The sequence below is a fragment of the Echeneis naucrates genome, chromosome 3, assembly GCF_900963305.1.
Source record: "Echeneis naucrates chromosome 3, fEcheNa1.1, whole genome shotgun sequence".
Taxonomy (NCBI): Eukaryota; Metazoa; Chordata; class Actinopteri; order Carangiformes; family Echeneidae; genus Echeneis; species Echeneis naucrates.
The window spans coordinates 26,540,438-26,553,629 of NC_042513.1; the positions used below are offsets into that span (position 1 = coordinate 26,540,438).

The following is a 13,192-nucleotide window of genomic DNA, read 5'->3' on the forward strand; positions in this document are numbered from 1 at the left end:
ACTTACTCTCTGCGGCGGCGGGCCGGAGGCAGGACGACAGACCCAGCATCAGACCCCAAAACAAGGTCAAGCGGCCGCTTTCCGATCGAGACCTCATCCCTGGACGGCTGAATCCTCCCAAACCATGTAAAGAAATACGAGGAGAGCTGGAAAACGTCAGCACGACCTGTTTTCCGCTTCTCAAAAAACGCCTGTTTTTAAATAATCTCCAGGCAGCACCTTTTTTTTTTAGCTGCTAGCCGGCTAAATGAGCTAACGGCTAACGGATGCTAACAGGAGTCCAGTCGTGTCTTCCTCCCCTCCTCCTCCTCCTCCTCCTCTTCCTCCCCTCCAAAAATTTAATAAAATAAAAAAATTAGAAAAGGAAAAAAAAATCACCGTTTTATTCCGCTGCTGAAAAAATGACTACTCATATTTATTTATTTATTTTTTTTTACTGGGCGAAACAACGCAGCAGCAGCGACGGGTCTAACGAAACCAATGCGGCTAAACCAGCGGAGGGGATTCCTCTGCAATCCGCATCTTCACGCTCCATATCCGGGGGGGGAAACGTTCGGCGTCCCGCCGCTGGAGGATCCTCCGGAGGGCGTTATAAATAAAAAATAATAAAAAAGAAAGACACGGCTAACATCTGGACGCGGGGAATAACGCCATGTTAGACGACGTTTGTGTGGAGATATCCGGGGTAAGTGTGGCCGGAGCTGCAGCCGCCTCCTCCTCCTCCTCCTCAGCCGCTCATCACGCTCACACGCACCGCGGTGTTGTTGTTGTTGTTGTGGCGGCGGCTGTCTGGGGAAAAAACAACAGCAGCAGCCAACAAAGAAGTAAAAATAAACACACAAAACGCCGTTACACGGAGGGGGGCGGGGGGTTGACCTTGCCGCCGTTCGGGTGGATTACAGGGGGCTCCGCCGGGCAGATTAGGGATCGGGAAGACGCGCCGCTCTCTCCCGGTCGGTCTGCAGTCTGCCCGCCGTGTTCGCTGTAAACACGGCGCCGTCGGCTCAGATCGTCTCCGCCGCCGAGGAGGCTTCACTCCGCCTGCTCCCTGGGTGTTAGAACACACGACATCTCGTTCGTCGAACATTATTTATATATATAATCTCAGTCCAACCTTTGAATTTAGAGTTTGGAAAACGTTAAAAGTCTTCCTTTCACACTGAAATCTGACTCAGGCAGCTATTTACTCGTCTTTTTGCACATTTAATAATCTTGGACACAGAGCTGATAGTTTATATGTCAGCTTGTTCTATTCAATTGTAATATATTACTATTGCTGTTTTGAGATTGTCCTATTTTTATTCTCTTCATCTATTTATCTGTTTTCTATATATTTTTTCCCTTCACTGTGGACAGAAAAAATAATTTCATTGTACAGGGAAACATGTTTCTTTACTGTACATATGACAATATACACTTTGAATCTTGAATTTATTGTCATTGCAGTCGGTACAATGAAATTAGTTTGGAACCCACAGAGTCCAGCAGCAATAAAAACAGAACAGCAATAACAATAATAATAGAGAATAGAATAGAATAATTATTAAAAAAAAAAGACAGAAACTACACGTTGTGAATGTAAAAAAACGAAATAAAATAAAAATTTCCATGAATGACATGGAAATACTTTGACAGTATTTCAGCTCAAAATGTAAATAGTGTAGTTCCTCTTTCATTTAATTATCTTATATTTAAACCTTTATCTATCTGTCTATATAGCTAAGAACATAGAGATATAGTGTAATGGCTTTGTATGGGTAAATGTGCAATGTTAGTAAAGTAAAAAAATTATTATTAATTATTAATTTTTAATTAATTAAAATTAAATTTTTATTAAAAATTAAAAATTTAGCTAAATGTGTGTGCAAAATTTGGCAGAAATTTAAGATGAACAATTAAATGAGTAAACAAATAGGTGCAGATAATGTTATAGTAATATTATTTATCAGTATTTACCATCAGACTGTAATTCTGCCGTAAACACTGTGAATTAATTAAAAAACAAACACCCAAACGCTACATATTTATCTGAATATATACTGATATTTCCACTTCCTCACTCCTAGGCCCACCTGCTTTAATTTGGCCTTTTACTCTATGCTTTACCATTTCACATTCTATCTACATTGTAGTTCTTAAGTATATACATGTGGCTAATAATATTTTTATTTCTATTCTGGAGCAGCTGTGACAAACCAAATTCCCCCTCAAAATATTTCTTATTCCTTATTATTCTTATTATCAACAAACACGTTCTCCAAATCGACCAAACTCACTCTTTGCTTTTGCAAGTGCTGTTTATGTGAATACACAAAACTAAAATAAAATAAGAGAGCAAGTGAAGAGAAAGGAAAAGCAGACGGAGTTGGACCTCCTTCTTTCTGCTCCTCTCTGCTCGCCGCCGGAGAGACTCCGTTTACAACGCGGTGTGACGGAAATCCCGGCTGCAGAACTGGATCAGGGTTGTTTTGCTCCCCTGCCTGTCTGCACCACCTGTAAATAAACTCTTCATCAATCCGCACACTCACAGAGGCGCCTTCATGTGTCTGCTGTTCTGCAGGCCCGTCAATCATAGATTTGCATGCAACTGAGCAGATTAAATAAGCAGAGTGTCTGTATTCTGTCTGCCTGCCACACAAAAATACGACCTCAGCTGTAATACGATTATAGGACTGCTCTGACTGCACTGTGATAGAATTCCTCTTATATTCCAGAGACATCCATGTGCTGGGGTTTTTCCATGATAAACATTTAACATTTTGGAAAAATTAAACCCTGAAATTCATCACGGAAAGACACTGAAATGCTGCCACCACGAGGGAGTAGAAAACAACTGCACAAATGCAATCTGCATAAAACAGTAAAGCATGAGGACTTTATTTAATTATGCTAATAAGATAGAGAAAGTATGACTCTGTTCGTGTGTTTTCTTTTCAAAGACACTGGCTGAAATGTTTTCTTCTTTTTCTCGGCATATTTATCAAAACTGTGTCCACGGGACGTGAATGTGTAACAAAGCAGGAAGGTTTTGAGCTCGATCTTAAAAGAACTCAGTGAAGTCAGATGGACTTTAACTCTGAGCAGGTTCAGTCTCAGTGATCTTCAGGCCGAGTAGCTGAAGAGAAGAGGGCCAGCGGCTTGTGATGCTGTGAGAGGAGCAGACAGTAAACAAAACGGTCCATAGAAGAGCCCCTGACAGTTTTGATTATCCCTGTAATTGCAGGCCGCTTTCATCACGGAGCGGAGCAGAGCAGAGCACAGAGGCATTATTTGAACGGCACACATTACCTCAGCTCTGGCAGACAGCACTCTGCATCCGTCACAATCCTAACAATTAACACTGAGAGAAGAAAGGGGGGGAGAAAATGCACATTAAAAATGAAGTGAATATCAGTGGCCACCCAAGAGTCCAAATACAGTGAGTCACCCTCTAAGAAGTGCTCACTGTACCGACATGACCCCCGCCTGTGCCAGAGAATGTTGTGCCTGTCCACTTGCATTTGTTGAGTGCCTATTAAAGTCCCCATGAAGGCAGCCGGTGGGGCCACCTACCTCGACTGTCCCGGTGGAATCCATTCTCGCACTGCACTCATGTGGAAATAAGCCTGTTTACCACCAACGGGTCACACATGCTAATGAGCGTCTGTTTGTTTTCCACTGTGCTCATGCAGGAGGAAGAGAATGTAGGGGCGAAATAATAGATGATATGCAGACAACAGACTGGTGGCTTTGCAGCACTAATGATGGCAACATGCGACAGAGAATTAATGGATATGAAATCAGAGCAGGAAATGTGGTCTGACATTTTGATGCTGCTGAGGCTGATCGCACAGACACACATAATGTTGTCTGGCCTGGTTTGAAAATAGTGTAGCTGAGGGTCAAGGCTCCACAGACTGAGTGGCATTACACCTCAGATCTCTGAATGGTTGGTCTCATGAACCTCCTTCTTACAAGCAAGGTGTGACATTGTGTAAAATAAGATTGACCAGTTCAGAAACTCTTGATGCTTCATTCAGTCTCCGATGCTTATTGATGACATCCTGTATTTGAAATGTATGAGCAAACCATCAATAAATACAAATGAATCAATATCAATTCAGATAAATCTTGCTTTTACACTTCCAGACAAAGTACAGTAACATGAAATGTTGAAATTGCCCAGCAGATAAATGCTGAACTTTTATTTATCTGACTAAAATTATCACAACTCCACACCGAGAAGAACAGACGTCTTGTGCAGGAAATTTGTGCAGTGAGATTATACAATGAAAAACTGTAAGTCATTGTTCTGATGAGTCCTTTTGCCATATAATGTGTACTGTGGGTACTGTGTGTATTTATCATTTTATAAACAATTTTATGTTAAATATGCTGAGATCTTCAGCCAAATTATGGTTAACCAACACAATCTATTTTAATAATGACATACATCAATGTGCTGTTGTTTTCTTTATTAACAACATCATTCAAAAACCTACAGTTAAGGATGCAAAAACTAATGATGGCTAATGGCATCAACACATGCTAAATGGACTCAGGAGTTATCAAACCTGGAGTTCAGTCTATGAAACCAGAATGGATATGTAGGTTTGAGCTACTTTGATTTTTTCTGTTCACAAGAAACATCTGCTGATCTGAGCCATGCCTAACAAAAAAAAAAAAAAAAAAAGCAAGAAAAAGAGAAACTGAGGATGAAGAATTGTTGATTTGCACGAAGCTGGAAAGTGTTAAAAAGTCATGTCAAAGAGTTAAATTCCCTGAGAGAGCCGGTACTGTTTAATCTCAGAGCAGCACTACTTTCCAGCCAGCGAGCAGAGTAAACCAAATTATCAAATTAACACAAGATGGCTATCTGGAACATTGGACAAATCAAACCCAAACTCGAAACAAACTTAATTGCTCTCTGGCCCTAAACCATGAATTGGCAGAGCATCTCTTCGCTGTCAGAGATACAACGCTGACACAGAAAGGAGGAAGTTGAGAAAAGAAGGAAGAAGTCTATGGTCTGTGGTCACTGCAACACAGGTGGAGGACAGACAGAGAACTTCCTCTTAAATGTGGCAATCATAATTCTACAATATTTCTTTTCATAAATGAATTATATTATTTTGATAATCTACTTATGGACTTTTAGCTTCTTTTCATGGCACAAAGAAGACTGCACTGAAAATAGAAAAGAGAAAAGGACATTTTGGATGTTTATCAGGCCACAGTTACCCAACTTGTCAGTAAATGAGGACAGTGTAGTTTGAAACGAATGCTGAACTGAAATCAGCCAGGAGCTGGTTAATGTCATCCAAAAAGAGGAAGAAGAAAGAGATGATCACTTAGATAGACAGCCCACACCGCACACTGGGAAATGGTTTGTGTGCTGTTGAAATGAGTGCTGAATGTTGTCGGGGAAGAACACACAACTGTGTCTAACAAAAATAATCTGCATACCAACATGTAGAGATCATCCCAACCAGAGGTGGACAGAGTACACAACTTCACTACTTGAGTAAAAGCAGGGGTGGACAGTAACAGTAGTCGAGTAAGAGTACTGTACTTAAGTACAGTTTGTGAGCATCTGTACTTTACAGATGATAAATCATCTTAGATATACTGAAATGTTCATTTAGATATAGAATATATTCATGTGTTGACCTCTCCAGATGAGAGTTGACTCACTGTCAACTCTCATGGCTTTGGCTCCAGCTCCCAGACGAACCCCCTGACCCTCATTAAGTACAGAGCTTTCATAATTTTATATTCAACCAATTGCTTCTTTTTTTATATTTAATTGTGAAAATAGGTGTCACGGTATTATTATAAATGATAATTCCACCTCACCATTTATGAAATTGTAGTTTGTGATGTGGTTTGAGTGATAACTTCTCAACAAAGAAAGGTTACGATTTTTTTAAAGGCAGCATGAAGCAGCATGTATTAAAAAAAAAAAAAAAAAGTATGGCAACTTAAACTCACATAATTACATTATGCCAGTGAAAAAGTCTCAAACAGTCTCCAAAACTGTTTCAACAAAAACCATCACAGCATCACAAAACGAACAAGAGAGTGTATTGAAGCCATTAAATAAAAATTGTTCCATACTGAGTCTTTGTCAAATATTACATATCGTGTAGTAGAAATAATAATAATAGTAATAATAACAGGGCTCTCATTTTAACAGCGGAACAAAATATCTGACGTGTTTGTTCGAGGCCGACTGTTGAAGGTGGAGACGCCGCCGGATGTGACCAGTTTAGACTTCCGGGCAGCCGACAGGCCGATTAGCTAGCTCACGCTAAAGTCATTTAAATAGTCAAAATCCTAAGTATTTCAGCAAGAATTTTATTTAGTGGTTTTACAACTCCGAAGAACAGAAATGATTAAAGCCATTTTGATATTTAACAACCACGGAAAGCCGCGGCTGATCCGATTCTATCAGTATTTTGTGAGTATTTTTTTTGTCGTTGCTGTTCAAAACATTAGCTTTTTTTGTGTTGTGATGCTAATCCGGTCTGCGGCCACTTTGGGGTTTTATTTTTTGTCGGATTGTACCGACAAATATAATTTAAAGAAATGCATTCCTGCTGTCAATCCTAAATTGTGACAAACGTTAGTTGTTGTGAGTTTGAAATGAAAATAAGTCCGAATATTAACGACACTTTTCAGTTTCAGTTCCCTTTTTAAGGCCAAAATTTCTCTGTGTTATTAACGTTGTTGACCGAGAGGGACATTTTAGAAAGCAATGAAATATTCACAAATGTGTATGGTTTCATTGAAATGCGTCAGATTTAGCTGCTTTTAAACATCAGGACTCGATAACGTTTAGTTCTCTGTGATCTGCTGCCATTTTAACCAAACGACCCTGTATGACTCAGGGTAAAAAACAAAACAGATACAGGAAACTATTTCTATTACTATCTAATTTGACTAGATAAAACGTGAAATATGTTTTATTTAAGAGTGATTCTTACACACTAACCCTTGTGCCTTCTTACAAAATTAAAGCGATGCTTCCCTGGACATTCGTCATCTCCTTGTGTCGTCTTTGGTGCCTGAAGGTTCACTGGTGGCAGCCAGTTGTTGGTCGATGCACTCAGTGCAGTTTGTGTGTCGTTTCTCTGCAGGCTGAGGACATGCAGCAGCAGATCATCAGGGAGACCTTCCACTTGGTGTCTAAGAGAGATGACAATGTCTGCAACTTCTTGGAGGGTGGAAGGCAAGTGTTACAGTTTGTAAAACAATCACCTTTCGACATGTGCATATAAACATGTGTTGTGTTTCCTCTTTTCTTTTTCTTTTTTTTTATTTATGTACACTGTTAATGTGAGAATTTCAATCTCAATTGCATGCCAGTGTGTGACAACGACACGCAGCTTCATTTGTTAGTGTGGGGCGATGCACTGCTGCAGATAACAGCTAGGAATTTTTTTTAAAAGGAAAGACTGATGGTGTTCAGTAGATAACATGGAAAAACAGACTGACAGACCTTTGATGTCGCAACAGAAGCAGACATCATTTTGCCATAAAAATGAGCTGCAGTCTCAAACCGTTAACCACTAGAGGGAGGCAAACACACACACACACAGATACTGAAATGTTCATTTAATTATAGAATATATTCACGTGTTGACCGCTCCACAATTCTCTTGGAAAGTCATTTATATCTGCTTTCAGCCTCATTGGTGGCTCTGATTACAAGCTGATCTACCGGCACTACGCGACCCTTTACTTTGTCTTCTGTGTGGACTCATCTGAGAGTGAGCTCGGCATCCTGGACCTGATCCAGGTCAGCTACAAATGAATTAAATTATCCTACAAACATATTTAAAACATTTGTTTTGTCATACATATCATCCCTTTCCGCATCACCTTCTCTTTGCTTGTCGAAACAAGATGCTGTCCTTCCCTTGAACAAGCTGGATAATGCATTTCATAGATTTTTGGAGACGTGCTCACTGGCCTTTTTAGCTCCGCACTAGTGCTGTGGGAAATGGATTGATAAAATCTTGAAAAGAATGTAAACAGGTCAACCCTGATATCACAGACACAGGATGTACAAGCTGTCATCAGTCGAAATTATGACACTTTCTAATCAGAGCTGAAATCTGGTTTCGCATCTTTATTATCCCTGCAGGAAACGTTTTGTCTTACTTGCAGCCATTATGTGAACAAGAAGATAAGGAATATCAGTATTTGGCTCTGGAGTTAGTGAGTCCGGGTACTTACTCCTGCTACTGGTTGTTAGCATCACATTTAACGGAACATATGCCCAGTGACATAAAATATGCAAAAGACTAAACTAGCAAAAACCTTTTATCCCTTAAGCTCATACCATACCATGTCTACTTTTTTACAATCAATCTGCTTACATTACAGTTTTTAAGGAAGCACGTTGACCTGAATTAAGCCTAAATGTTTCTATTGACCCCGCTTTGAGGCCTCAACCTTAATGTTGGCCCCACTACTGCTGCTATATTGAAAATAAGACACCAGTTAATTGATACAGAATAATACAAACTCCGGACGAGGATCCATCCAACGTAATTAAGTCAAACAATTTTTAAAGTGGAACTCTTGCAGGTTCACTTCGCTCTACCTGCAGGTGTTTGACAGAGTGAATCCTCTTTGCTGTAGGTGTTTGTGGAGACATTGGATAAATGCTTTGAAAACGTCTGTGAGCTGGACCTCATATTCCACATGGACAAGGTGAGTGGAGCATTTCCTTTTGGCTTTTTGCTCTTTCAAACGGGATTATGAAGCTGATGCACTGACTAAAAATTTACTTCTAGTTTGATATGATATGATATCAGTTGTCTTCAAAGCAAAAATGCTAAATTATGAACATCTGAATGCTTGCAAATAAAAGTAGTATTTTACTGCCACACAATGACCCGCTGAGTGAAGACTCCGCCCTCTAACTGTGTCAGGATAACCTGGACTGGTGGTGTTCTGATATCTTTAAGTCCAAAATATTTACCCATGATGTTCATTTCCTGTCAGTGATGATTCATCAACTATTTTTGCTTGACGAAAAGGCATTGAAAGAAGCAGCGCTGTTGCTGTGGTTAGCTGAGACCAGCAGTTTTTGTTTTTGAAGACTTTTTTAAAAATCTGTTTTATGCAAGTCAAATTTACGTGAAGACCCATTAAAGGTACATGACATCACTCCTCCTCCATCACCACTCCTTCTGTGTGCTTGGTGGACTTCCCTGTGTTGGCCAAATGAAACACGTCCCTCCAACATGCACTGAGAGGGAGCCAGCGTCTGAAAACAACCTGTTTATTCTGTCTGTCTGAATGCTTTTTCTTTTATACTTTATAAAAAAAGTTTATATTAGGGAAACTTTTTATGAAGGAGCTATGAAGCGAAATGACTACTAATGTGCGGCTTAATGGTGTTTGAGTCTCGTCTGCGCAGCTGCTTTTCAGTAACAGCATTACATGCATTTCTCTAATTGATCCAGTTGTTGTGGGTGGGTAGGCAGACAACGTTTACTACTGTCTGTCAAATGGGCTGATGACATCATGAAGTAGATGTTGCCCGCCTGAAATTTTCCCCTCAGCAGAGAAGCTTTCTGTGCCTGCAGGTTTCACTGTGTTTTCACATGGGAAGATTCGCAAGGAATGATGACATGAAAGACAAAAACATCAGCGTTCAAGGTTTCCTCCCCTTCAAGGATATTATGCCCAGGCTACAACAAATCCTCCTTTTTCTCCATGAGACTGAGCTAGAAGTGTTACTGCAGGATAATCGGACACATCTTTGGCCATCTTGATTGAATTTTCCCTGCAGGAAATTGATGTCATGTGGTGCGGTGGGGTTTGGCTCCAAGAATGTTCCCAAGATGAAATGTGGAAATATTTTTGCTTGAATGAAAAGCTTTAGCTCAGAGAGCTTTGTCGCTTGGACTACACAGATCTTGAATTACCATTTAAACTGAATTTGGGGGGGGGGGACATATTTAATATTATTAAGCTGCTCATGCACAAATGCAGATCAGCATCAAAGTTTTGCTTCAACCGTTTTTATCTTTTATCTCTGCTTCATGCAGCTAATGCAGATATTGTTAGACTCCTGTAGAAATGTAGCTCTGAAGTGAAGCTGTTTCAAGCATTTCTTTGTAGCTTCCAAGTGAGGTTGTGCAGAGGTCCTTTAAGTTGGTGTACTACCTTTTATTGGAATGGATCAGTGCTGCCTTCCAGGGAGAGCTGGGAGAGCTGGACTCTTAAAACCTCTTGTCTGTTCTTCAGTATTAACACACACACAGTAGCTCTGAGTTGTAAAAGTTAAGAAAGCTCCATTTTGCTGTTGTCATTTGTAGCCACCACTGTGTGATCCCTCCACATGACATTGTTTCTGTCACATTTGGCAGCTATCTCTGTTTGTTTCAAACACGCAGCAGACATGTTTTAATGGCTACGTATGAACCGCTGGACCGTCTCTGTCTGCAGGTCCACTACATCTTACAGGAGGTGGTGATGGGCGGCATGGTGCTGGAGACCAACATGAATGAGATCGTAGCTCAGGTGGAGGTGCAGAACCGCATGGAGAAGTCAGAGGTCAGTGGCATTAAACCTCTGTGCTGCTGTGTGTCTGGTTTGTTATTTTTGTTTTTTTTTTTGGATTCTCCATGCATTAAATGTCGGTTATGCAATGCAGCGAGAGCAGTGGGCATTTTCTGTTTCAGCCGAACCTCATTAAACATAACCATCAGTGTTGGTTCGATTCCAGACATCTGATTCATTGCTCACAGCTTTACACACTTAGAAATTCAAACTGGCCTACTTGTTGTGACTGTTGATGAAGAAACATCCGACCAGTCAGAGCTTACGAGGTGCAGCTCTGAAGACATAGCTCTTTAAAGGAACAAGAGAGAATTTATTTAACTCACATAGTGAGAGTCAATTCTGCCTCTTGTTTTTATTTTTTTTTTTAAGAACGAATTTCAGCTCATATATATTAATGTAACAGTCTCAACTATTGATGAAGTGCAGTGCCAGCCGGTTGCTGAGCTTATTTCAGGCTGACGCTGTGTTTTTTAATGTTGCTTCACTGACAGACCTTCATGTGTTAAATTGGCTGCTTTGCCTTTAAATCAAAATCTGTGTAAAATCTATCATGACTGAATTAACGAAGTGAAAAATAATGATAACCTTCTAAGAGGCTCCTACAAACAATATGAAACATTCCTGAGCTGCTGTGTGTTGCTGAACAGTTAAAGTCAAACATGAATGTTGGAAGGAAAAGCGGTGAGATTTATCTGCTCCTCTTTCTGTGTTGTTTTTCAAATGTCTTCACGTAAAGATGTGAAACAGGGACTATAGCTGAAAGAACTATTCCACATCCAAATAAAACATATCTCTTTAGAAAAGTCTGAAATATCATGCTGCAGTTTCACAGAGGGTCGTGTTTCTTGGCCAGCTGCAGACTTCCTGGAATGTTTCCTCATGCTCCCATGACTGGGAAGGTAGAAAAAAAATACTTTCTAAGAAAACAATGAAATGCAAAGAGCTATAAATGGCCGATCCAGTCTGTACAATTTGTGGTAAATAACCCGGACCATGCAGTGAAACCTGTTCTACTTTAATGCATTTGAACTTTTATAATTTCATTGCTGTGTGAAAGCTATTATAACCGCCGTGATATCAGAATTCCTCTCCCAATGGTTGATTTGTGTGTTGTTCTGTGTGAACAGGGAGGTCTGTCAGCGGCTCCTGCTCGTGCCGTCTCCGCTGTGAAGAACATGAACCTTCCAGAGATTCCCCGCAACATCAACATCGGAGACATCAATATCAAAGTACCGAGCCTCTCCCCGTTCTGAGAAGCATCCCAGTTGTGCTCTGCGGGGCTAATCTGCTACCGATGGAGTGGAGACAGAGATATCAGATGTGTCCTAAAGAACCACAGCAGCTTCCACTCCCATCCATTCCAATGGTTTCACGTGTTCAGGACGTGAGCTGTGCTTAAATGTTTCATCTCTGTTGTGTAAAAATTACAGATCGCTCCTATTGAAAGATTTGCACAATTATGTAAAGATTGATTCTGTAAAGTATCAAGAGTAATATTAATATCTGTAAATGACCTTTTTTGTGTTTCCTTGTCCTCTTGTTGATTTCCAGAAGAGAAGTGTGTAGTGTGTGTGTGTGTGTGTGTGTTTGTGCACCTTTCGTCCAAATCTGATCGTTCTGCTGGAGTCTTGAACGTTCCCTCCTGTGTGACGTGAGTTTGTGGACTGAGTGCAGCTCGCTGTAATTGTGACTGTTGGGCATCTACGAAGGTCTATAATTACTGAAACACATCTTTACCTCCCAGTCTGAGCAGGTCAGGATTAGACTCCTTCACTCGACTCTTGTCACAATTTGTCGCTCCCTCTCTGTAACAATGTGTCTCAAACATCTTTGTGATTTGAGGATAATAGCATTGTTTAACTCTAGTTTTTACGTGTTGTGATGGGATCTTGCCAACATCTGTTGAGAGAGGCAACAGACCAATGTCGACTTTTTTTATATGTATATATATATAAATTGTGTTTGTGTCTTATTGGCTGTGTTTGGTGGTCTGATTGACTCAGCCATAAAGCCCGACTCTTTTGGTAGACTTTTATCATAAAATCCTGTCAAGCCTCTTCTCAAGGAAACAAACGTCTCGGTGTCAAAGACATTGCTTGTCAAGGAAATTGAATAAATGAAAATAACACCATCCTGGCTGTGCCTTGTTGTTTGCCGCCCCATTCACAACATTTGTGCTTACATTTCAGAGCGCTGAGTCACCGAAGCTGCTGCCTGCCAGCATTCTGTGAAACTTTATTCAAAGCAGTCAGAACACTGTATACCTCTGATCGTACGCACCAACTGCTCAACCAGCAGCCCGGTTGGTACGGCCACATTCCTTCTCCCTCAGCCTTGCCCTTCCCAATCATTGGTAGATTTTTGACACAGGGAGTCGCCCCTGTGCGACTCGCACCACATCGCTAAAAAAAATAAAAACCTGTGGTTGTAGCTCTCCCCAGCTCCCTCCTCCTGCCCTCCGTGCTCACAGATGCAGCCTGTGAGCTCTTCACATCAGCCAGGATCACTTCAGCTCAACTTGTGCGTCCCATGGAGACTCACATCAGGGCTTGAATTGGACATCCAGCTACACACCGTATAGTAAGTGCCTTTCTTTTGTCCTGTCTGACTTTTTAATTCGCTCAACACG

At 40.7% G+C, this 13,192-nt stretch overlaps 2 protein-coding genes across 6 annotated transcripts in view; one reads left to right on the plus strand and one right to left on the minus strand.

Annotated features, from left to right (window-relative positions):
* The window catches only part of igf1rb (insulin-like growth factor 1b receptor), a 36,140-nt gene extending 36,043 nt beyond the window's left edge, over positions 1–97 (minus strand). Inside the window, exon 1 of the mRNA XM_029499160.1 lies at positions 7–97. Coding sequence (XP_029355020.1) covers positions 7–97 — 91 coding nt within the window. The remainder of the gene's footprint in view (positions 1–6) is intronic.
* Positions 98–6,253: 6,156 nt separating this feature from the next.
* On the plus strand, positions 6,254–12,694 carry ap3s2 (adaptor related protein complex 3 subunit sigma 2). 5 transcript variants are annotated; one of them, XM_029497589.1, is made up of 6 exons: positions 6,254–6,439; positions 7,119–7,210; positions 7,669–7,780; positions 8,629–8,700; positions 10,447–10,554; positions 11,691–12,694. In XM_029497589.1, exons 1-6 carry the CDS (start codon positions 6,371–6,373, stop codon positions 11,814–11,816), a joined length of 579 nt encoding a protein of 192 aa, XP_029353449.1. In that variant the 5' UTR covers positions 6,254–6,370; the 3' UTR covers positions 11,817–12,694. The 5 variants fall into 5 exon arrangements, with proteins under 5 accessions (XP_029353449.1, XP_029353451.1, XP_029353450.1 ...); XM_029497591.1 differs by lacking the exon at positions 10,447–10,554; XM_029497590.1 differs by lacking the exon at positions 8,629–8,700 and having other exon boundaries at positions 11,691–11,827.
* The last annotated feature ends 498 nt before the right edge of the window (positions 12,695–13,192 follow it).